This window comes from Aspergillus pseudoviridinutans, assembly GCF_018340605.1.
Source record: "Aspergillus pseudoviridinutans IFM 55266 DNA, scaffold_1, whole genome shotgun sequence".
Classification (NCBI taxonomy): domain Eukaryota; kingdom Fungi; phylum Ascomycota; class Eurotiomycetes; order Eurotiales; family Aspergillaceae; genus Aspergillus; species Aspergillus pseudoviridinutans.
Window position 1 is genome coordinate 4,711,939 of NW_025091281.1, and position 24,003 is coordinate 4,735,941.

General features: G+C 51.3%; 5 protein-coding genes and 1 non-coding gene across 6 annotated transcripts; 1 reads left to right on the forward strand and 5 right to left on the reverse strand.

Annotated features, from left to right (window-relative positions):
* Positions 1-559: 559 nt before the first annotated feature.
* Positions 560-2,435, reverse strand: Asppvi_001636 (cytochrome P450; the record flags this gene model as incomplete). Its single annotated transcript, XM_043297930.1, has 6 exons — positions 560-1,212; positions 1,274-1,639; positions 1,706-1,978; positions 2,038-2,097; positions 2,158-2,308; positions 2,361-2,435. The coding sequence occupies 6 exons, from the start codon at positions 2,433-2,435 to the stop codon at positions 560-562; spliced, it is 1,578 nt and encodes a 525-aa protein (XP_043153865.1).
* Positions 2,436-3,116: 681 nt separating this feature from the next.
* On the forward strand, positions 3,117-3,188 carry Asppvi_001637. The gene has a single exon. It is a non-coding gene; the product is annotated as a tRNA-Arg (tRNA).
* Positions 3,189-3,495: 307 nt separating this feature from the next.
* Positions 3,496-9,819, reverse strand: Asppvi_001638 (putative PKS/NRPS-like protein biosynthetic cluster; the record flags this gene model as incomplete). The annotated part of the gene is made up of 3 exons (XM_043297931.1): positions 3,496-3,894; positions 3,954-4,558; positions 4,608-9,819. 3 exons carry the CDS (start codon positions 9,817-9,819, stop codon positions 3,496-3,498), a joined length of 6,216 nt encoding a protein of 2,071 aa, XP_043153866.1.
* A 979-nt stretch (positions 9,820-10,798) lies between these two features.
* On the reverse strand, positions 10,799-15,769 carry Asppvi_001639 (putative PKS/NRPS-like protein biosynthetic cluster; the record flags this gene model as incomplete). Its single annotated transcript, XM_043297932.1, has 3 exons — positions 10,799-15,099; positions 15,159-15,640; positions 15,708-15,769. The coding sequence occupies 3 exons, from the start codon at positions 15,767-15,769 to the stop codon at positions 10,799-10,801; spliced, it is 4,845 nt and encodes a 1,614-aa protein (XP_043153867.1).
* Positions 15,770-17,080: 1,311 nt separating this feature from the next.
* On the reverse strand, positions 17,081-18,486 carry Asppvi_001640 (uncharacterized protein; the record flags this gene model as incomplete). Its single annotated transcript, XM_043297933.1, has 5 exons — positions 17,081-17,338; positions 17,423-18,135; positions 18,186-18,299; positions 18,361-18,393; positions 18,450-18,486. 5 exons carry the CDS (start codon positions 18,484-18,486, stop codon positions 17,081-17,083), a joined length of 1,155 nt encoding a protein of 384 aa, XP_043153868.1.
* A 1,219-nt stretch (positions 18,487-19,705) lies between these two features.
* Asppvi_001641 (uncharacterized protein) lies at positions 19,706-21,135 on the reverse strand (the record flags this gene model as incomplete). Its single annotated transcript, XM_043297934.1, has 2 exons — positions 19,706-20,118; positions 20,178-21,135. 2 exons carry the CDS (start codon positions 21,133-21,135, stop codon positions 19,706-19,708), a joined length of 1,371 nt encoding a protein of 456 aa, XP_043153869.1.
* Positions 21,136-24,003: the final 2,868 nt, after the last annotated feature.

Consider the following 24,003-nt stretch of genomic DNA (forward strand, 5'->3'; position numbering starts at 1 on the left):
CCTACACGAGCAATGTCTCAGCCTTCTGCTGATTATAGACCGTTCCCGCGTGGACTGCGGATGGATGTCAGCTTTGTGTCAGCAACTCAGTACCTAGGGCTGAGGCTCCTTCAGCATGGAGTGGGGGCCTGGCGTAAGCTGATATCGGGGAATTATTTCCCACGCGAGAGTCCAGATCCAATGCAACGGTCATGCAATGATGGGTTTGATCCCGTCCATTGAGGGGTTTGTCTGACAAATTTCTCCTCAGCTACGTCTGGCCACTGGATCGATGAGGGGTAGCTTGGGGGATTACGAAGTGTCAAAGGTGGAGAAGAAGAGATAGCCGATATAGAAGTCATTGTCCACAATGACTACATTTCCAGCATGTATGGCGTATGTCATCGTAGAACACCTTGCTCTACTGCAGCAGTTATTCCTTATAAGGAGAATTTTGTATAGATTTGTGGATAGATATTGTACGTTAATGGACATCAAGCAGAACCAACCCTCACAATTTGACAATCTCAACATGACCGCACAACCCTTCAATCAGCACAGCATCATCAGCATAATCAATCTAGACTCTAGGACTAAATTCAAGGTAAGGGCCTTGCTTAGCAGCGGTCAAGTGATCCCAGAGCTGGTATTCATCGACCCGATGACGGCCGTACTCTGCATCTTCCGTACCCTCACCCATCTTACCCAGGTCTCCGGACGCCAAGCGGAGATCGAAAGCCCAGAGAACATTAGCCAGAGCGAGGTGAAGCTCCACATATGCAAGGCTCTTGCCAATGCAACTGCGTGGCCCGATAGAAAAGGGATTGAAGGCAGAGCGAGCCAGACCGACATCCCCTTGCACCGCGCGGCACTCGCTGGCGATCCAGCGCTCTGGCTTAAAGCTGAAGGGCTGGGGGTAATAGGAAGGGTTGTGGTGTATGCTGTAGATACATGTGCCAGCATCCACTCCAGGAGGGATGTACTGACCGTCCACGGTAGCACCGGCCTCCTCGGCCTCACGCCAGAGTGAGCTAGCAGCAGAAGGGGACATGCGCATACTCTCGTCGATACAGGCCCGCAGGAAAGTGCACTGGTTCATTTGAGCACCCATACGGATCTCGTCGGAGGACTGGAAGGCGTTGCGCACTTCGGCTGCGGCACGTTCATAGGCAGCCCGGTTGTGTGACAGATAGAAGAAGCATGCCGCCATGGCGGTGGATGTAGTATCGGTCCCTAATCAAGCAACCGGATTAGTGTACAGTTATCAAGCTGCCCAAAATCCAGTGAGTCATACCAGCAACGATCAGAGTAGCGCTCTCGCCGCCCAGTTCTCTGTTTCGCAGCGGAAGACCAGTCTCGGGATCTTTGGCATTGGCCAGGGTGGCGAAGACTCCCTTGCCCGTCTTGGCTGCCGCTTGGATGCCTTGGGTGAGCATCTCGTCGACAAATTTGATAAAGATATCTCGTGCCTTGATGGCTTCGGGGAAGAGGTACTTGTCTAGGCGGAAAAGACTGAGCCCGGGCGATTGAGCCAGAGTACCGACTCGAACGTTGGACTTCTCAATGACCTCGGGGACGAACCGGTATGTGGGAGAGCGCAAGGTTGACCACGGCACACCAAAGATAATGTTGCTCATCACATCAAAGGCAAAGTAGTCGGCTGCAAGCGTTGTGAGTTAGTGGCCCTATCTCTCTCACAGACTTGATAGATTGATGCGGGACATACTCATTCTACCCATATTCTTCGGGGTCGACCACACGCCGACAGGGACAGCCTGACCTCCCTTGCCTGCCTTCAGCTGAGTGCACAAGTGTTTTATCTGTTCCAGGATAACAAGCTCGTGACTTTTGAGAGCTGCATCAGAGAAGCCCTGACTGATGACTCTTCGCTTCTTGCCATGCTTCTTCTTGTCGATGACGGTCAATGTGTTCGGAGCCCGATGTACCATGGCGGCATAGCGCTGAGCCTTTTTGAAGTTCTTCCCATGTCCGTAGATATCTGTAAGAACGAGCGTCTCGTCAGAACCCTCTATAGTCGCATGGATGAACATGACATACCTTGTAGTCCAGCTGCTGTGTTGACGAGGAGACTATTTGGTCCATATCTGACAAAATCACCTAAAGAGAGCCAACAGTGTCAGTATGTATATCAACCTTTAAGAAGTGGGCACCACTCACCGTACTTCTCGTGGCATCTCCACATATCAATATGCAGATCACCCCGCCATGCATGATAGCCAGCATAAAGAGTGGTGATCTTTGCAAACCAGGGACCGGGATACTTTGCCAGCGGGTGGAAGAAGAGTCGATGAACGAAAATTCCCGCTGCCTATCATTCTTAACTTAGCAACGCCATAGCACCAAGGCTGGAGATGACATACGGTGCAGCTCAGCGCAAGGAGCCCCAGTAAGAGTCCCTTGACAGCGAAAGTCGAAACCACTTGAGAGTCGATCATCTTGTCGACCTTTCCAATGCTAGTTCTAGGATCGAAGGGACTTGGTGAGGAGAAATTTCTGCAAGTCTCCCCCTGGCAACTTATGTTTTCGATTGACTACGGAATCCGCCAAGGGCAGCCAGGAGCCTTCTAGGATCTGATGCTTGATCCACACGAGTCTAAGCGAGCTGATGCTGCCATTCTCATTTCCGTCCTGTCTAGATGCTTGTTGGTTGCCCGTGGTGTTGCTGAGCCTGTCTTGTTTGACTAGAAAGATTTGTGATGCTAGCATACTTTGTAATAGATAGCTGTTCCTGTACGAATGCGTACAGTGGGACATACATTACCATACACAATATCATACAGGCTTGTAAGAACAGTAATTACAACATATCCTGCATGTAATTTAACTGCCCAAAGCAATGTCCTCTAAATTATTTCTGCATGTACTAAATTCTGACATTCGCTTTTGGGCACTGTGCAGATTACTCCTAGATCAAGCATGCAGCTCCAGTCACAACCTCTTGGCCCTTGTGCAGAATGGTCGGAGTATACTCTACGAAGTACGGGCTAGTTGATCTAACTGGCTATCATATTGTATAGCCCCAAATGTGGTGGATCACCCTATTTGGTTTGTCAGCGATTGACTCGTGGCTCATGGAAGTAAAGACGACTTACTAAGTTTGCTAGTTATAACATGTAGGCCTGCTGGCCCAATGGTAAGGCGCTTGACTACGGATCAAGAGATTGCAGGTTCGAATCCTGCGTAGGTCATATTTTTGTCCCTTTTTTCCGCCTTTTTTTTTCCCCTCCTACGAGGCCGAGTTATCATTTTTCTGCAGTAAATCAGAGTGGTAAACAGAGTAAGTGGTCATTACCAGATGTCTAACTACACTACACTCTTATGAAGTGTTCTGAGGTGTCTTGGTAAGGAAAAATAAGATGTAATTCTGTAAATGCTACGATATATATATCTCCGCAACACTTCAACAGCAAGATAGCTCCCTATCCTGTCGGTCTTCAGAAATCGGCCACTGAGAAAAGCGTTTTTTAGTGCTAGAACTAGATGTGACAATTGGTTTCAACTCACCTTTTGGATTATACTCTCCAGAACAGGACTTTTGGTCAGATCCAGAATGCCTTGGGCGTACTCTTTGGAGAGCTCAAAAGGCTTGGCAACGAGGTTGKGGATGTACTTCCCAATGAGTCGACGAGGGTCGAGCATCGCCTCCGAAATATGCCGCTGAAGGAGATAACGGAAGGAATCCACCCCCGGACGTAGAAGGCTGCTATGGAAAGGTACATTGACATTCAAAGGGATTGTAGCTCGGCCGCGTTGCAAAACTAGTGGCTTCTTTGCTGATTCAAGATGCGCCAGAGTCTTCTGGATGAAGTTCTGCATTTCCTCGGCACAAGAGATACTCAGTGAGCCAGATGCGATTGCATCCAGGACCGCCGAAAGTGTGGTCAACCCGCGAAGCTGGAGAGATATACAGATTAGTTTGGTGATATCACGACTGAGGTATTTGCAGAACTCACATCTCCGGCACAGACGTATTGTGTGTTAGCGACGTTGTAATTGACAATCTCGAGGAGTCCACCAGTGCTGCGCGCAATCTCAGCCACACACCAGTGCAGGTCCTCTTCGCTGAATTGCTTGGAGACACGAGTTGGATTGACAGCGCACATCGAGTAGTCTGTGGCGCCATCGGCGTMTCTCTTGACAGCATTCTGCATCGTCAGTCCACGGTAGAAAACCAGTGCAGAGACTTCCTCCACGGTGAAGATTTTGCCCATTGCGGCCAGCGCCACATACTCGCCCAGCGAGTGACCAGCAAACAAACTATCTTCCTTGACGATACCCTTGTCACGCATGTCTTCAAATCGTGCAATCTCCATAAGGGCCAGAGCAGGCTGCGTGAACTGCGTCTGATGAAGCAGGCCGTTGGTCGATCGAAACGTGTATGATCGAGTTGATGCGGTAATATCAGGGAAGACTCGCTTGGAAATCACCGTTCCATCCTCACTGACGGTGTCAAACGTGAGAGAGATGTAGTTCTCGCGGACTGCACGGCCTTTGACTCCTCCAAAGTATACCGTGAGGGTCTTTGGATTTTCCCGGACAATCCGGGTAATGGGAAATCCTACACTAGTCAGATAAAATGTCTTTCAACGGAGTACCAGGGGCCTCACCATATGTTCTCTCAAAATACTTGTCGGCAGTTTGCCACACTAAACGAGCACCTGCACTCCGCTTGTCGAGTTCCATTCCCATGCCGGGCTGCTGGCTGCCCTGGCCTGTAAAAACATATGCCATCATCGGCTGCCGTAGCATGGATTGTGCCGAAAGGACCTTGACGCCTGAACATGCGTTGTGTACTAGAACGGAAAGCAATAGGTTGCCGCGCGACATACCCACATGGTCGATCTTGATGCTCAGCGTATCTCCAGGAGAGACCTTGCCTTCGAAGGTGCACGACCAGGACCTCATTCGGGAGGGATCGCTTTGTGCTACGTGCGACTCGACCAGAGCTCGCACCAACCCGCTGGTGAACATTCCGTGAGTCACGCGAGCGTCGTGTCCTGCGTAGCTAGCGAAGAGCTCCGACAGGTGTATCGGGTTGCAGTCACCAGAAACCTGCCCATATTGGTCCGCATGATCCGGAATGGTAACCTGCAGGTCCTCAATAAGAGTGTGAGTCTGGGACAGTGGCTGAGAGGTGCTGCCAGATTGACCGCCATGTCTCTGTAGATAGTCTGTTACTGGGTTCTTGGTGTAGGAGTCACCGAAGAGGTTGATGGATCCCAACGTCCGAGATGGCCCAGTCACTGGCTGGTAGGTGACATGCCCCTCCACAGAGAGATACGCCCAGCTATCTGAGTCCTGGAACGAGTATCGGCTTCTGACTTGAAACTCGATGTTTTCGTGCAGATAGTCATGCAGATCGACGTTTTCATTCAACAAGAGCCACCGCCGGGACTGTAGGAGAGCAATGTCCTTGTTCGAGGATATAGTCATGCGTAGCTTCTCTTCTTCAGTCGCAAACGTGTTCTCGTAGTCTTTGTACTCACCCAGAAGGATGAAAGTGCTCCTTACCCGGATTGCAGGCGTGCCATTGCGATGAAGCACTCCATCTGCTTCGACCACCTTGCCTAACCCTTTCTTGATCCTGATCGAGACCAAGCGTCCTTCTGAGGAGAGACAGTCACCTTCCTTCAGTGCCTCGGCGCCGTCGCAGTACTCGAAACTATTGCTGAGGTGTAAAAGTCGAAGCATATCCCCAGACACGATCGGATGAAACAGGCAACTCATGAGAGGTTTCCATCCGACCGCAATGGCCAGGTCAAGAGGCGCATCCAGGAGTTCAGAAGTATCCGACGTGTACTTGGGGTTGCGATTGCAAATGCTCTCCGCGAACTGCTGGATCATCTCTCGTGTTAGTATAACGTCCTCGCCGCGGAAGACACGATCCGATGTAGAGGATAAAGCCATGTATTGATTTCCGATCCATAGGGTTTGATAGTATTGCTTGATTTGCGCATTGCGGCCGGCCACCACTTCCGTGATGCTTGGAGCACCACGCTGTGGGTTGTACTCAAATCGAAACTCCAATGGCACTGCCTCTCTGCCCAAGTCGGGGTGGTCCCAAAGAGTCAGAATAACCTGGCCGGCCTGGGAAGCTCTTCGAAGTGAGGCACTTGCGACCACGCGTTGTTTGATTTCCCCGGCTGTCTTCTCATATTCAACCTCCTTGACGACAATCTCCAGCAGCTCAGCAGATTCTGGATTCCGGACTTCCACGATTCGACCTCTTCGCCCGGCAAATAGTCTATGGATAGGGTTACCAATCATCTTTCGGTCCTGAACTATCATCGCCTCCGTGAACATGGCACGGCACCATGGCGCAGAGGATGTTCCTGAGAGCATTTTCAGCCACTGTTCCGATGAAGGCTGGCGGGCAGGGTCCGCTGCTGCATAGATTACGACGGCACCGTCCTCCTGCTCATCAACGACAAAGCCATCGAGCACCGACGGGATTTGGTCAGAACCTGTAGTGTCTCGCGTTGAAGGAATAACCGCAAGATTTTCCGAGTATTGCTCCTGCAAAATTCGTGTCACATGGTCATTGTGAATGTCGTCTAGAATGCTCTTGACAGGTTCATTTGGTCGGCTGGTATATTGGGCGGCAACTGGTCCATGAAGTATACAGACCCGACCAACATCCTGACCAGGAACTGCTTCGAGACGCTCCGATTGCCAAAGTGAGTCTTTCTTGAACCAGTACTCCAGGTCCTCGTCCAAGGTCACGATGTAGGGGACTGGTTTCTGCCCGCGCTGCCGAGAAAGTAAAACCACGTATTCAACATCCGCTGCAGTGAGAATCTCGGTCTTTGCCTGAGGATACTTTCCGAAGAGATCCTTATGGAGCTGCTCAGGCTGGTCAAGCTGAGCAAGATCTTGGAGAACTGCTGCGATCCTTTCCTCTGACCCACTGGGACCAAGTCTCTCCTCCAAGCGTCGAGTAAAGTCCCATACCAATCTCTGAAAAGACGGGTCAATCCATACCTGCAAGTGTTTCAGATATAGCAAGTCAACTAGACGCTGCCACACCTCAGCGTAAGTCATCTCTTGCAAGTCTACCGCTGCTCCGGTGGCATCGCGGCCGAACCACACTTTCTGAAAATCCTCGTTCAAACGTCGAATATAATACTCCTTGCGAGCCAGGAGAGCCTCTTTCTGCTTTTCCCGAGGTAGACTAAAAATGTCCCGGTCTAGCTCCGCCCAGAGCATCACTCCTCGGGTTGCCAACTTGTGGATTGGCTCCCCCATTTCTGAGCGCACAGTCAGGATTCCCCCGGTGGGCCGTTTGTATGTGCCCTCCCATTCGGAGTCCACGACCCCAGGGACCTGGCAGATGGCCTGTTTGACAGCGAGACTGGTGTGCGCCTCTTCTGCTGCCATTACCCGGCTGCCAAGGAGAATCGCGTCAAATGGCATGCGAGGACGGCCGAACTTCTCTGACCATGAGCCGCTCAGATAGGGATAAGTACCCTCTCCGTCCCCGAAGCCGCTGCCCGCAACGAGAACCACGTTGGAATGAGACCGGATCTGGCCATACCGGTCGAGGATGGGCGCGTGGAAATCCTCGTAGGAATGATGGCCTCCTCCGCGGCCTCCGGTCCATTGCAGGATAATTGGAAAATTTGGATTGGCGCGTGCAATCTCCAAAACCGCATCGATTGCTTCTTTTGAGCCTGGCTTGAGTGCAAGGTGCTCTAGCGACAGGTCGTCAATATAGCCTTGCACAATATCCGGAGACGGCACACCAGCCCCGATAGTCAACCCTGTGATAGGCACTCCAGATCGACGCAGTTCAGCGAGCAAGGGGATTTGCCATGCCATAGCTCGTGGGTTGGCGTAAATAACATTGCAGGTAATCCCGCGCCCCGGAGCGATTGCCGCGGTGAGTGACAGGATTCCCTGACGCATCTTGTCGGCGTCTGGGAACCCGCCACATGCCAATTCGGCGTGGTACCCAGCATTGACTATAGCGGCCACAAAATCTGAAGCCGTAGTTGTTGGGGTCATGCCGGCCACCATGACGGGTGGAAGACCGAGGAGTCGGCTGAACTTGGTGTCTACCAGAAGGTCGGTTTCCGTGGGCGAATGGACGAGCAATGGAGCGTAAGCAGTGCCCCAGATCGGATTGTATCGAACAGCAGTACGCCGCGAATACAGGTCTCCAGCGTAGCTTAGGTGTGAATTCAAGCCTCTATGAGTAGAAATAACCGTGATGCGCAGACCCGTGCCGTCTCGCTGCTGGCTGACAAGACTGCCAACGCCTGCGTCTCCTCCGGGGCCGAAATCCAAGACATGGGTGAATTCGGGCAAGGCCTTTCGCAGCAGCATCTCCCATTGTACACGACCCGTACAGATCATCTGCACGAGCTGTGGAATAACATTCGGGCTGCTCTGGAGATTCTCGGCAGTCTCCGTATGATACACCGGGAACCCAAGGTCGACGCCGCGGAGAGTGAAGGATGCCAGATCTTGCAGGAGTATCTCCTCTGTCCTTTGCAGGTATGGTGAGTGGAAAGGTGCTGCAATGGGTAAGAACCGAGTGCTGATGAGTGGAGCGCGTTGACTGAAAGGAACCCGAGAGGGGTTCGTTGCCTGAGACGAACCGCGGCTCTGGAGTTGAAGCATTTTCTCCAGTGCTTGCAACGAGCGCGGCAGCCCAGCGATGACGAACTGTTGCGGCCCATTCACCAGAGCGAGATGAACGGCTTCAAGCGGTGGAAGATGTGCGTTTATTTTGTCAATCTGTTTCTGCAAAGCATTCTGAGAAAGTCCCTTGACGCTGAGCATGTACGACGGGAGAGATTGTTGCAAGCCTGACGCGAAGGTCGCTGTACTCTGTTGACACCGAGCACCGATCCAAAATAGGACTTCAACGGCTTGCTGGGCAGCAGTGTAGAAGCCGTCCCACGAATCAGCGGCAGCAATGAAGGATGCCACGACGACTCCCTGGGAATGGCCACTTGAGCCAGACAGAAACTGCCGCAGTTCTCCGGGGGAGATATCCAGGTTGGTGCACACAACGGCGTACTGAACCAGTTGAGAGACGGCAATGAGAGGAAGGCTGACGGCAGCAGTAGTAAGATAGTCGACTTTAGGACGAGACTCTGGAGTGCTGAGCCAGGTTTTGACATCGAGTCCATGCAAAAACAGGTCCTTGACCCGGTCATCCGCAGCTAGACGGACAAGGGTATCAGACAGCAGATGCATGAGAGGTGTAATTTGCTCTTCATAGATGCCGTAAGTCTCAGCCAACTCGTCAAAGTAGGTTTCCACCCCCTGACCATTGAAGAGAGCAAACAGTCGTGCGTGGCCTCTTTGCACATTTGCGAGGAATTGACTGGGCCCGGAAGTGCATCTGTGCTTGGTGACGGCGCAGGCTTGGAAATATGTGCGTAGAATAGAGGTATCCAGAGCTTTGCCTCCGCTCACGGACGCCAGGACGGTGTTGATATTCTCATTGAGAAGTACTTTGGTTTGGACAAATCTCAGGACTTCTCTGAGGATGGCCACTTCGAGTGAAGAGTTCGAGGATCCCTCATTTATACAGTCCAGGATGAGCTTCATAAAGGAGGAGCACAGCTCGAGAGAACTTGAACATTGTTGCTGATCTTCTGAAGACGTCACTTTTGGTCTGGCGAATATTACTTTTAGTTCCTCGCATCTCTGAGCCAGGTGATGGGAAACCGGAATTGAACATTGAACAGCACCACTTTGGAGCAGAAGTTCATCCTGAGAAAGAGGCTGCTGCTGTAGCTCCTCCCATGGCGTAGCAACGGGAGAAGATGATAACTGAGATCCCAGCGACGACCACGGGCTCTCCATGATTCCGGTTGTGTGTGCGGAAATGGCGTAGGAATGGAGCTTGCTATCACCTACTGTGCAGACCTTGTAGTCTGAGCAATATAGATGGAAGCTGTCCAACGCTGACAATGCTACAGCTTTTGCTACTAGACCATAAGCACGTCTTCGACCATCCTCGCTTGTCCAGTATCATTTTCATTATTCCCTACGGGGTGGATACTCCATCCCAGTCATCCAACAGTCCACGAGTCTGAGCCTCGATCTTACATTGCACCGCCTGTTGCCCGTCTCAGCTCTCAATCCTGACCATTCAAGCCCTCGTGCCATTTGCCTGCCTTGTTGGTTGGTGTCTTTTCACCGTACAAGCCAGGTGTATTGCCGAAGTAGGTGAGATGGTAAGCGATGTGTAGTATTGGTATTAGCCACGGATACAGATACAACGCGATTGTATTGATACAGATACCTCATGTCCATTGATACCAACGTAAGATACAAGCGTACTTTACGGGATACATCCTTACAGCAATATCAATAGGCCTTACAGACCCCTGCTGTAACAGCTAGATTAATATGGCTTGTAGGCGATATTGACTAATTGACATTAATCACTATATTCGGAGGTTTTACCCGTTCGACGCCCCACCAGCTCCGAGACATTGTCTACTGGCCTAAAGACTAGGTCTTGTGAGAATTTAGTGGATACTACCCCGTACAGCTTGTGGATATACACGCGGAGAATTTTTTAAGGCAGTAAGCAAGCATGAGCACTGACAGGGATTGCCTCTGCACTAAGGCCAATTCAGTCTACCCTAGTTAGGCAGGAGGAAATGCTCAAGAAAGCGTCCTCGACAGTACGGCTGAAGCGTCGAAAGAGCTGTTAGAAGGCGAACGATGAATTTTGATCTGAACGTCAAATATGATATATTGAGTTTACGCCGGTACAAAAAGCTCAAGATAAAGTCATAAAGAACAACTAGACACAATAGAAATAGGGATATCATCAAGTAAAGCGAGCCGCCGGATTGAGGTACGCGGCCGTCTCCTGTGATGGGACAAATGGCGGCGTTGTTTTGGCCCTGAAGAGGGAATTGCCGTTCATTCCCTCGTAGAAATACATATCTGCCTTCCTCTGTCGCCTCGTGCAGCGGTCCATGTAAGCCTGGTATTCTTCCCGGTTTATAGTGGCAAAGAGATACCGGGGATGAATACATAGGGCCTGCGCTCCCTTCTGGCCGAATCCAAAGGACGTCACGGAAACAGCCTTGAGATCGCGGACGCGGATCGGCCGTTGAAGGTAAGCGATGAGGTCGAATTCCTTGAGGGCCGGGTCGACATTATCTGAATTGCGATTGCCAGGGACCAGTCCGGAATCGAGCATCTGGAGGGCCCCGTTGAGCATCCAGGCTCCCGCGGCGCCCTTGGAATGGCCGGTCAGGTATTTTTGGAAGACACTGAGGATGAGATTGCCTTGCCGTCGACCCAGCGAGCGCAGTTGCTGTTGGATGACGCTGGACTCATTCTTATCGTTCAACACGGTAGACGTACCATGGAAGGATGCCACATCCAGGTCGTTGATGGTCAGTCCCCAAGTAGCCAGCGCACCGGCCAGAGGTGCAATATATGGATCGTTCCGCCAGAAGTCGTTGCCCAGCCTGAAGCGACATTCCCTCTCTTCTCGAACAAAGTCAGCCATAATCTGCTGGCGACGCTCTTTGACATAAGTGCCAACATCCACGGTCGAGTCCTGGGCCACCACTGCAGCCCCCTCGAACTCGAGATCCTGCAAGGCCACGTCCCGGGCCTCTGCAATCTGGCGAAGGCGAAATTCCAACCTCTTCCGACGATTGCGGATGTTCATGAGAGGCGATGGCACCTTTGAGGCAACTTGTTTGGCATTGGTAAGGACTCCCCTGCCAGGAGCTGGCACAGAGCGACCGGCCTTATCGCTGGATGTGTTGACAAAAGCGACGATGCCGCGAATTGGCAAGCCCATTTTCAAAGCCAGTGCCGCCGTGGTCAAGACCTGTAGCCCGGCACCTTGAGATTCCACAAAACCATTGCGAGTGCTGGTGGTTGGCCGGGACATTTCGTGAGGAGCTCGACCCTTGGCCATTTCCACTTCGGCGTTACTGGTCGCCTTCATGTTGGCAAACTCCTGAGAGGTCTCGGAGGTAAAGTCATCGCAGCCGCCGACCAAGCAGAACTGAGCTTTGCCCGTGACGATGGTATCGTACCCTAATTCCAGGGACTCGATGGCTGTTGCGCACGCGCCGACTGGGGTGCGAAGGGGTCCACTCGCCGAGAGCAAAAGCATATTGACCCAAGCACCGGTCGTATTGATGAAAGTCTCCTGGAGGATGTCCTTCTGGATGTCGTGACTGGTTTGGCGCCCGTTGAACATCTTGTTGAGGGAAGACACCCCTCCAAGCCCCGAACCGATACATATTCCCACCTCGGAGACGTGGATGTACTGGTAAAGCTCGTAAGGGTCAGTGATGCCGGAGGAAAGTAACGCCTCAACAGTGCACACCAGCGTGAACAGCGTCACTGGATCGACTTGAGTCACGATATCCTCGGTGATACCGTACGTTCGAGGGTCCCAACCAGTCGGGATGAGTCCAGCAACCGTCTGCTTGGATTGCATTGCGCGAGGGATGTAGAGTCTCGCGCCTTTGCGAAGCTGGACTTTGAAGAGATCCGGTGTTGTGGATTGCTGCACATCAGCGAACTCTCCATGCTCTGATTTCATCTGCTCTGCGAGTGACCCGGGCACATGGAGAGGTTCCAAGTCTTCCTGCAATATTATCTCATGTAGGAATGGCTTCTGCTCAGGCTCGATGAGACGGATGCCGGTATGGCTCAAAATCCTCTCCTCGTAAATTGATTTGACATCAATATCGGCCACTGGTTTCTTCGTCGCCGCGTCTATCCACCCGGAGTACGGCGTTCCATCTATTGTTCCGGCAAAGTGCCGGATGTAGCCCATGAGCCAGGCCATTTCAATGGTGCCCTCCAGGGACAACTGGCCATATGCTTCCATCTCCCATCGCGTGCGAGCGTTGCCCACGGGTCCTAACTCCGAAAAGCCAGTCACAACTACAGTCCGGTGTAGGTCGACCATTCCGTGGAGATCTGAATGGAGAGAGCTAATATCTCGATCGTAATCAAGCGGCCTGGGAAAGTCCAAGCGGACGTGAGCTCTTTGCTCGAGCTGCTCCGGCTTGGTGGTCCTCCGTACGGATGATTGGCCTGGGATCACATATTGCTGCTCTAGGATAGACTCTGTGAACAGCGCTGCTTGAATCTCACTCCGTTCCTTGAGTTCCTGACGCAGGCCCTGCAGTTTCTCTGGAAGTCCATGCATTTCTGCCATACGTCCGGTCAGGTCGGCGTAAACGGGTCGCTCTTGGCAAAGCTCGTTGATGCTCTGCAGACACAGGCAGACCAGGGCATAAGCCATCTCCTCCTGGGAAAACGTCCGCATGCCGGCAGACTCAATGCCCTCTGCGACGAGGTCATTCTGGTTCATCAAACCGGTGCCTCGTGTCCATCCGATGACCGCACCGCAGACACACAGGTAGTCCTGCCAATCCTCGGAATGCCACCGATTGAACAGGGTTTCCAACGCCAGTTTGGATTCGCTGTACAGACCATCGCCACCAAAAGTTCCATGATTGGGAGACAGAGGCAAAATCACTTGTGTGGGATGGGATTGACAGTTGTACTTTTCCTTGCAGGCCTTGACGGTGCCCAGCAGGCGTAGCACATTTGTCAGCATCAGACGATGGGCTAGCTCCGATTTCGAGTCAATGGAGTCCAGCTTTCGGCCGGCTTCACTAATGGCAGCAAACGGAATCAGGTAGTCCAAATCCCACCCAAGACCGCTCTGTGAATAGATGTACTCAATCAGAGAGGTTACGTCTTGGACGCTGGCCTGGTTGAACGGAACCACGACTAATTGGGAACCCCTGGCACCGTAGTCCATGTAGATAGCCTGATATTTCCGGGCCACCTCGGGAGAGAGTGAGGATGTTGTGGTCACCACTCTGGCGCCCCCCTGTAAGAAATGTCGGATCATGGCAGCCCCGATGGAACCAATACCAGCACCTGTGATCAGCACTGTTTGGCCACTGAATGATTCACCATGTTTCTCCACATGACTGAGAGCATCATGGAGCCGTGCCGTCAATGTGTGGCTGTACTGCCATCCATGTGCGTGCTTTTCCTTCAAGTGCAGAAGAGGTTCCACTGTCTCGGATGTTGGCATGGCCAGGTCAGCAAATGGGGCCGCGCCACAGCGATTCTTCTCAAGATATTGTATCTTTCCATCCTCATCAATGGTCGTGCAAGGCGCCGTTTGCCTGGGTGCCCCCTTGAACACTGGTCCGAACTCTAGGGTTTGTTTGCAATTTGCCTCGAGATCAGTCAAAATGGAGCGCAGAAGCGTATGGTCGCGCAGTTTGGTCATCATCTCATCTAGAACCGGAAGAATGGTCTCATCCGCTGCATTTGCGATTGCATAGCAGGATTGCGAAACACTATGGCGGTCGAGAGTGACATCGTCTCCCCGCTGAACGGAGGTTGCCAGATCGAAAAACTCGAGGAGTCTCTGGCGGGCCCAGTTCCACGCAGAATCATACGATCTGATCTTGAGGGGATCAAAACGTGGACGGATACCGTTCGCGTAGTCTTCTCCATGTTCTGCGGTCCATAGATCCAGTTCCGATTGCAGTCTTGTCTCGACGTCATGACGGAGAGCGTCCAATGCACGCCGATCCGCGCCTTGGTCTAGACCAACATCGGATGCATATATGTCAAGGAGCTGCTTGGACAACGCTTTTTGCGACTCAGACAGTGCTCGAACAGCCTCCGGGTCGACCATTACACCGGGAGCTGAGACTCCATCCGTAGCGGCATGAGATGTGCGCAAAGAAATGCCCTCTTTCAAGGTGTAGCTTTCAACAACGCTATCAATAAATGCTTTTGCATCAGATTCTGTAGGAATTCGTGTGGCAGGCTGCTTTGTGACCGCAAGAAGTAGGCAGGAGTCTTGTCGTCMCTGTTTGAGTCCCCACTGCGAACTGAGTTGATCTCGCGCGATCGCTGTAGTGAAGCCGCTGGGTAATTTGGAAGTGAAAAGCGAGTTGATCATGCTCGTGGACACTTTGCCCAGCGTTCCATGGTGGCTTGACTGGATCGCATCCCACAGTTCGGTCAAAGGTACGTCTTCTGCGCGTTCTGGCAGCGAGCCGAACTCCGCATGGAGATCACCGACGATTTCGTTTTCCAATGTCGATCGGCCTGCAAATTCAATCAGCATCCGGAGAAATTGCCGAAGGGCTAGTGTCATGTCGACTTACCGCCAGCAAGAGCCTTGATCGACTTTGTCCCGTCAACATCTGATGCTGCCTTCTTCAGCACTCTGGACACTATCGTTGTCACAATATCCCGCGCCTTGACTTTCTGGTCTTCGAGTTCTATTGGCACTGATGTCGGTGTCGACACAGATACCGGCACGGATACTGATGCAGGTGCCAGCTCTGTTTTCAGAGTCGATATGGTGACTGGGGTTGCTGGTTTCTTTTGCTCCTCCTTCGGCTTGAAACTTGAAGCAGTAGGAGCGTGTTCAAAGTAGACTTCTTTCGTGTCCCTCTCTGAGTTTAAGAGTCGGCGAGGTTTAGGTCTTGTGCACTCCTGAGTCTGATACAGGCTGTTTATAGTCCGCTGAAACATTCCAACGAGTGTAGGGCTGGGCCCAATTTCGACGATCTTGTCGCATTCCTTGCGCGAAAGTATTACGTCTTGAGTTTCAATCCATCGTACAGGGGAGGCGAATTGATATCTTGACGACCCTAGTTGTCAGTCACTGTTCTTTACAAGCTTTCCCGCTCGTCACATCAGCTACTTACGCCATGAGTTCAATCAGCAATATGCGAGCCAGCTTGCGCTGGGCATCCATATCCACCGCCATGGTACCTCCGCGCAAGTCGAGGTTGGCCGTTCGAGAAGAGTCAGATTAGGCACTTGAAGCATGAACTTCCCTTCATCAGAGAAGGGTCAAGTACGGCAGTAAAAATGGGCTCTCTTCCTGTCAGTTGACCTTCGACAATCGGTCCCAGTGCACAGAACCTTGGCTTCAGGACGGCTGAATGCTCTCGAGAGGCGCAGGTCTGACAACTCATCCTTCGCTGATCGCCATTCCCGATTAATACTTTCCGTCAGCATGTGAGATTCCAACATCCACCTAACTGGGTTGCCATGCCCGGTGCTAGCAACTAGTTCATATCAGCCGCCTGCTTCCACCCAGGCATCTGGATGCTCTCTGCCATGTGGCCGCAGCCGTGGACGGTACTTCCGGCCCCCACGGTGCAGTAGCATCTTTGGTTACTCGCTACCAAGGATGACGCGAGAAACTAGAGGATTAGATCGCGCCTTTTTTGAGAGATATTATCAATCATACATGGTGTGGATGGTGGACACTGTATACTTGATGCTGGCGGACAATGCAATGGCGTATTTGGTGTAAGACCGGTATGTATGAAGTCAATGTTTTGTATGTATGTATGTATATACGTACGTACGTACGTATGTATTAAACAATGTAATGTATGAAATGTAAGCCTAGACACTTACAACCCTTCCTAACGAAACAACGTGTCTTGGATTCTGTGCGGGTGCGGACTAGCGCCTATTATTAGCTAGATTAGGGAGCCCTGCCGTCCATTTGCCATTTCAGAAAGAGGACTGCATATTGTCTGACTAGCAGTTGTGTGTCATGAATTCCCCTGGCAGTGCAGGAATTGGCGCTGCAGGTATACGTGGCTGATTTGACATGTGCAAATACTGATTGCCTTGATATTAAGGCACCAAGACAGGATGATGTCTGAGGTAACGACCCTGCAAACTTCAGCAATACCAACACAGCCAAAATGAAGGCATGAATCCCTAGGACTCATAGATTGATGTGCTGGCGATAATCTGCACAACATACAAAACAGAAGTCTTTATGTGCCTTTAATAAATGACTAAAAATGTAGATAGACAAGCGAGAAGCCCATCAATGTGAAGAAAGTATGGAAGAAGAAAAGTCATTCAGGAATCGTTACTCTTAAGTACATGATCGACTATCAAATACCCCGATAAATCTTTCTGCCTGCACCAGCCACAGGACAGAGCATCTCTGTTACGTATATGCCTGATCATTCCGCATGTGTAACGTCGGACTGGCTTTTTACTTGCATCATCCAAGTCTCCCTCACCACGTCACTCTGTGGGTCAGTCATTATGCTGCGTTGGTATCCCCAGCACCCTCCACAACAGGCGAAACCTGCCACAGCCAGTTCTCGTTGGACTTGGCTCTTCCTTTCTGAGTGTCCACAAGAGCCTGCAGCAGCGTTTTACAACCATCGCCGGGGCCATCAGTACTAAACACAAAAGTCTCACCAGTGGACCTCCGGGTGATTGATCTGATGGGGACCAACATTGCCGCAGTGCCGACCGCCACGACCTCAGTGAAGTAGGGGAGCTCAGAATATGGGATCTATACGCGGGTTAGGATATCCAGACCACAGATCCCCATAGATATAACGCCAGAGTCCGATGTATTGAGGTGGTGAAAACCTACCGCGCGAACCTCGACATTCCAACCCAAGGATCTGGCCAGGTCCAGACACGTGTCGCTTGTCACGCTCTTCAGAATCGAGCGGCTACTGGGCACAACCACTGTAAAGGACTCCCCGGTCTTCTTCAGACCGAGGAATCCCGATGTACTGAATTCATCAATTTCGGAGTTGGTCCGGCTGTCGAGGTGCAGGGTAATGAAGAAGCCCTCAGCGCGGGCCTGGTCACTCCATTTTAGGACAGGGGCATAGTTTCCGCCGACCTTGACATGGCCCACGCCTTTGGGAGCAGCTCTGTCCAAGTCTTCCAGAATCAGGGCTGGAATAGGCTGGCTGCCATGATAGGCTTTGTAAGGCTGCACATAGATGCAGAACTTGTACCCCGTACCAGCAGAGACAGCAAAGAAAGCATCGGATCCGAAGGCGAGGGGCCGAATGTACAGAGCAGCGTCCGTATCGTGTGGGGGCACATACTCCGCATTGCCGGCAACGGCCAAATTGACACTACGTAGGAAGAGTTCTTCTGGGATTGCAGGAATAGCAATGGCCGAGCATGACAGAGCCAGACGGGCCGCGTGGTCCTTGGGGCGGAAGACGTGGATCTGTCCTTGGGGATCACGATAGGCTGATCCATAGTCAGTTCCGATATCCATACAGAAGCCATAGATAGGTAGGTCTTGTGTCAGGATACCTTTCATGCCCTCGAACGCTTGTTGACCTAGTACATTGTTAGAGATTGGCCTGAATGGCTTTGTTCTGTGCACATACCATAGTTGAGCCCTGGGGCAAGACCGTGAATCCGCAGCAAAGGATCAACCACCAGTCGGGGCTCAGACCAATGACCCGTGGTCACAGAGTAATCGCACTCGACATGAGCGTTCACTACATGCGCAGAGGCTCTCAGTCAGCGTCCACTGCATCGAATCGTAGGACAGATACTGACCATTCATAGGCGCAAGCCCGAGCTTGTCCCACTCTGGAATGACGGTATGTTAGCCTCTATGCACTTATTCTGCGACATAGGCTGCCCACCTAGAGATTCAGTCGGAGGAGGCGGGAAGGAGCTCATTGTGATGTACTGCGGCAGTCCAGTAGAGAAGAGTCGGGGCAGTTCGTGAGGTGACAAGGCACTTGGATTGAAAGATGAGACCAAGACTGCTTTACTGAACTATCATGCAATATAAATCATTTGCATACTACCAGGCCTTTTTTCATGAAGTATGAGTATATGGGGGCTGAAATCCCCAATTAGCGGCACTAGACAAATACTGTGCAATACACTAGTATAATACACTAGTATAATACAAAGTAACATTGTATTGTATCAAATTGTTGTTTGGTGTTAACAATCACCAATACACCGCCGTATTTATGAAATTATTGATGTATTCAGTATAAAGGTGGGTCCGCTGCAAGGGAAACGAGGAGATTTTTCTCAGCTGCATACATGCAATTCGCAGTTAGGCAATATCGGGGATTAAGACTCTGAAGGATTCAGAGCCGCTAAATACGCATGAACGTAGTATGCCGAGCGGGGAGTTGGTATGTGCTATGAGATTCTCCAAATAGAGCCAGGTACCTTGAGCGATTTCCCTATGATCAGATTGGTAGTCTGGAAGTGGTCACTGCGAATCCTTCGAAATGACCCTGGCTGCACTGTGGCCTAGATGGCGCCCATTATAGGGGCCTTGCTGACATAGTCCCAGACTATACAGACGGCCTCGAGCTGAATGAATGCGACTCCTGTTGACTGCCTGGCGCAATCGAAGACTCAGAGGTGGCAGGTTTAACCGATACTACCTTCCTCTTTGTGCTGTCTCGAATGCTGACTTCATCATGGTGAAAGGCATCCTGGTCAGGTAGTAGTACGTTGATGGGAGTTTTATCTCCACCAGTCAATGATACGGTCACGAGTTGATATGCTTGCCACAGTCCATAGAGTGGATTTTGCTTGCTTTAGCAGACTTTAGCATTTGTCAAACTACGAGTAACAGCTAATCAGACAGATAGCCAGAGCTCTATCGATTCTATTGAGCGAGCAGAGCTTTATATGGCATGTAGCATCTAGGTTGGCCGACAGTGGTGGCTTTGCTTCTATCAACTTGGATAGACGACCGAGCCACGTGGTGATGCATCACTATAAGATCAATTCAACAAGGGATGATATAGTGCTGATGATCAGCTGATGTTAACCTGCAAGGCAGTCGTCTCATTATATTTGTCATTCATACAGCGATTATATCGACTGCTATATTATTATATACATATCCACCACATTCCTCTTACTCCTACCCAAATGAATATTTGAACATATCGTTACTGTCCAGCAACACAAAAGATTCATACCGAAGTCCCCTGTCCACCGGCGGCCGTTCAACGTCGCGGGTGACATTCGCCGACACTTCAGCCCATCCCTCCCACAGAGCTCTCCAGTAACATGCCTCAGCAGCTGGGGTGAGGTACCGTTCTCGGAAGGTTGTGACACTGTTATTGGCTATACGCTCTGCCTGGTCCTGGTTCTTCAAGAGTTCGTCCACTCGTTTCGGGAGATCGGAGAAGTCTCTCTCGACTTCCACGTAGTTCTGTTCCGGACCGGAGGCGACGAGGAGATAGTGGTGATGCTGGATGTACTGCAACTTATGTGCAATGACGACTGACCGGCAGGCTTGACGGTACTTGAGGGATGCCGAGTAAGCGCGACCTGCATATCGAGGATACCTGTTAGCCTTGGACAGCAAGTCGAGGTGAAAGAGAACGTACCTTCGACATGCCCGATAAACATGTACCGGCAATGATCCTCCAACGACAAGAAGTTGGCCTTCTTGCTCCAGTCCAACTCCTTCACATCACCCCAAGGCTTACCTCGTGCAACGTCCAAGAGCGCCCGACGCAGCTTTGGTGCAAAGCTCAGCTTCCCCCGCCAGACGAGCTTCTGTTCCTTATCCGCGAACTTCAGCTTGGACTCAGCGGCCATGATGCGCTCTACGACCTGTCCGTATGGGCCGATGTTACTCTTGGCCCAGGACCAGTACCCGAAATCGGGCATCAAGATGACCGACTCTTCGGATGCTTTTCTTGATAAGACCCAGACCGGCTGGCCGACCGCGTCAACGTCATCCACGCGATCTTCGATCGAGAAGGTAAACTCGATTGTGGGGTGCGAGGTACGATTCGAGGACGCGGAGAGCGCGCGATGGATAGATCCCAGGGTACCAAGGATCTTGCGCCGGTGGTCGTCCCCTTTTGCTCTTGTCGCCACGACATACAAATCTCCGTTGGAGATGATGGCGCGGGCCATACCATTCTCGAATGGTACTGCATTCAGATCGTCTCTTGATATGCCTCCTCGCGACTTCCAATACTCGATTCCTCGGTGAATATCCTGGAAGAGACCTGGGAATGCTGCCTGGCACTGACTCTGGCTCAGGCCTAGGTTCTGGTCGTCTCGTCCGTACTGGAAACTCCAATTTGCAAGGTGTTCTGGTTCCGATGGCGGTGCCGAGGCCAGACATGTGAGGCAGTCGGCGCATTGAAACGAAGTGGATGATTGGCAGGTGCAGTGGCCTGCTGGGATGAGTTGTGTGAGGAGCGGGGGCACATTATCACGATCCGAGTTCATTCCAAACCATATCAAGTAGACGAAAACACCGCAAGCGCCAATGGCGACTGCCGATATCGTCCGCCGAAGGGAACACCAGCTGTTCCATGTTCGTTGCATGACGAGAATGTGGGAGAATGGCGACAATGATAAAGTGGGATACCTGGGGAAGGTAAGGAGAAGATCGAACCTCCCCCAGGCGGAAGACTGAGCCAGCGGCGAGCCAGTGGCTCAGAGATTGCCTCAGCCCACATGGGGAGAGACTAGAGACTACGGGCATTTTGCCCAGACAGGCAAGGATAGGATCCCTGAACGGGTCACCCAGTCAGCCTAGTGGCCTAGTCAAACGAAGGCTTCGTGGTGGAGATTAGTAGGGTTGGCGAACTTGGCGGATATTTAGACCCAACAAATGACCCACAGGATCATCGCCTCTAAACCGCCTCGACCAACCAGATCAGATAGTTTAAGACTACCTGTCGGTTAGTCCCTGAGTTAAGCACCACTACAGCCACTAGCCAAGACCGGCTAAATGTGATGTAACCCTTCCTATCCCAATTAGGGGATTGGCCTCAAAGTGAAGCAGCAGCTAAGCGATGTCCACCATGAGAATTCTAGTACGGGTCGATATATTCAAGAAGCTTTAACTCCGCACTACTTTATTCTAATTCTAAAGAAACAATCGGACACCAACTAACTAAATTCTGGAAACGAAAGCCAAAACCGAGGCAGCGAGCGTCGAGTCTTATATATCTTTTTGACCTCTGAGAATCCGGTCATGTTCCCCACTCGACTGATCCCGAGGTGCAACCTCCGACAAGCAAGTGCCCAGTTTCCCATTGACTCCGCTCATGGATAGTCGCCTTTTCGAGAGTTGGCCTCTCGATGGAGTAAGTTTTACTCGCCACGATCGGCCAGCGTGTCAGCACTGATATCGAGCGTTGGTGAACAGGCGATTGACCGACACGTCCCAATCAGATTGCTGCGCAGGGTATTCAGTTAGTTACGGATCCTGCCAGCGTACGGAGTGGCAGAATTCCATGTCAGTTCGGAAGTTGAGCGTGGAAAGGGGCCGATAGCGTGTGCCGCAGTTCATCCCATACGTCAAAGCCATCTCAATCACGTACTGATCGTAGCACGAAGATGCCTTGCCAGGAGATGTCCCAAAAGCAGCGTCCTTCCTTGCTAAGCTTGCATCCACGCGCGTTGCGAACGATCGGCTTTTCAAATTGCCCTGATTCTTTTTCGTAGTAAATTTGAGGCGGTGCGTCCCCTTGGCAGCTCTAATGAGCCGGATGACGAAGATCCTCGCCGAGCAATCCATGTGCTTACTATTGCTTCGTTACGCCCATCTGTATGTGCCTGGATCCGAGAGACCAGCATAACATCATACTTCTATCGGATGTCCTATGGAATAATTGCTCTCACAGTACAATTGGGAGAGGTGGCTTCACCTTTGTCCAGTCGGAGCTAGGTCGACGAGCACCTGGTAGATTAGTCCCTGGAGAAGGTTATATTGGCTTAAGCGGCTACATCAGATCGCCGATGAAGCAGCAAAAGCGGATGAGAAGCCTGTTGCAGAGCAGGCCGCGGAGGCCATCAACATTAAGTCATGTCAAGCTGAGGACCTCCCAGATTCTCAGGGTGTTTGAGGCTGCGGGCGATGCTGTGACCCAGGATAAGGACTTCTCGGGTCTGAAGAAGGAATGGTAGGCACAATCAGACCTGTCGTGAGGTCCAAGGACTACTGTGTCTTTTTCCTTTCTTCCATGTCAATCATATTGTAAGTTTCTATTCTTGGTAGCATGTTTTTACTCCCTAGTGTATGATATGAGAAATTGATTATATCGGTAAACCAGTGATTGACACTACTGCAGGACCTGCAGTGACCCCACGTATGGCCTTGTGGCCTTGTGAATCTTAGGTAGTTCCTTGTTTACTTGTCATGGACTCAGGCTTGGTGGTTCTGAGATTCAGTGTAAGATAGACTGAACCCAATCTAAGATCCGCTTTGGGTGTCGGAGCCAGCCCGATGACCAGAGATAGTAAGGATCCCCCCAAGACTAGATTTGGTAAGCTGCTACAGTAGGCTTAGCGTTCATTTACAGTAGAGAGTGTCTAGCCACGTGATATACATGGCCTGTCCCCTTGCACAGGTACCTATGGCATTGCTTCATGTTGTTCCTAACTGTCTGCTCTATATGAAGCATTTTGGGATTTTCTAGTGGGAATCTAGTCGATTACCGCTGTGCAATAGTTCATGACAGATTCCTTGGCTCGTCTGCTCCGATCGGCGGTGTCATGGCCACCACGCGAGAAAAGCCAGCCGCAGGGAGAAGCCTGAATGGAGTTTTCCTGCTCACATAAGGTAAGGTACAGTTTCCATGCTGGAACCAATTAGAAATGGCCCAGATGGAGGAGACAAGGATGACAAGTTCTCGACCACGAGTATTTTCATCAGTTCAGGATTGAACGAATCATGGAGGGTAGGAAATTTATGCCACGTGTGACGTGTGGAGAGAAAACGTTGAGATGCATTGGAGAATTGAATAACTACTGGTTGCCATATTTCCTGAGGCTTGATTAGTGGATTTGGAAAAGAACCAATGTGGACAGGGGTGGTGCTGATATTGACCAGCTGAACAATAGGATCCCACGCCAGAACAATAGGAATGCTGCCATGCGAGTCAGTATCCTTGCGAATGGTGGCATCTAGAAGCAACAGTACCAGGATATCTGTCGGAATAGGTGCAATGTAATCAAACATGTCTTGACTCCACCAATCCAGAACATGGAATATTGCCTAGCACGGAACGTGGTGTCTGTCTGTCGTGCAACATTGGCAACGACTGTCGAATAGGATCGAGAATCGAGAAACACGACATCCGAGAACCTCAGCAAGGGAGAAAGCACAATCTGCATATGACCGATGCATATGTTGCGGTCTAAGTCTCAAAGGCTGCGGTCTGCTTCGTCTACATAAAGACAGAC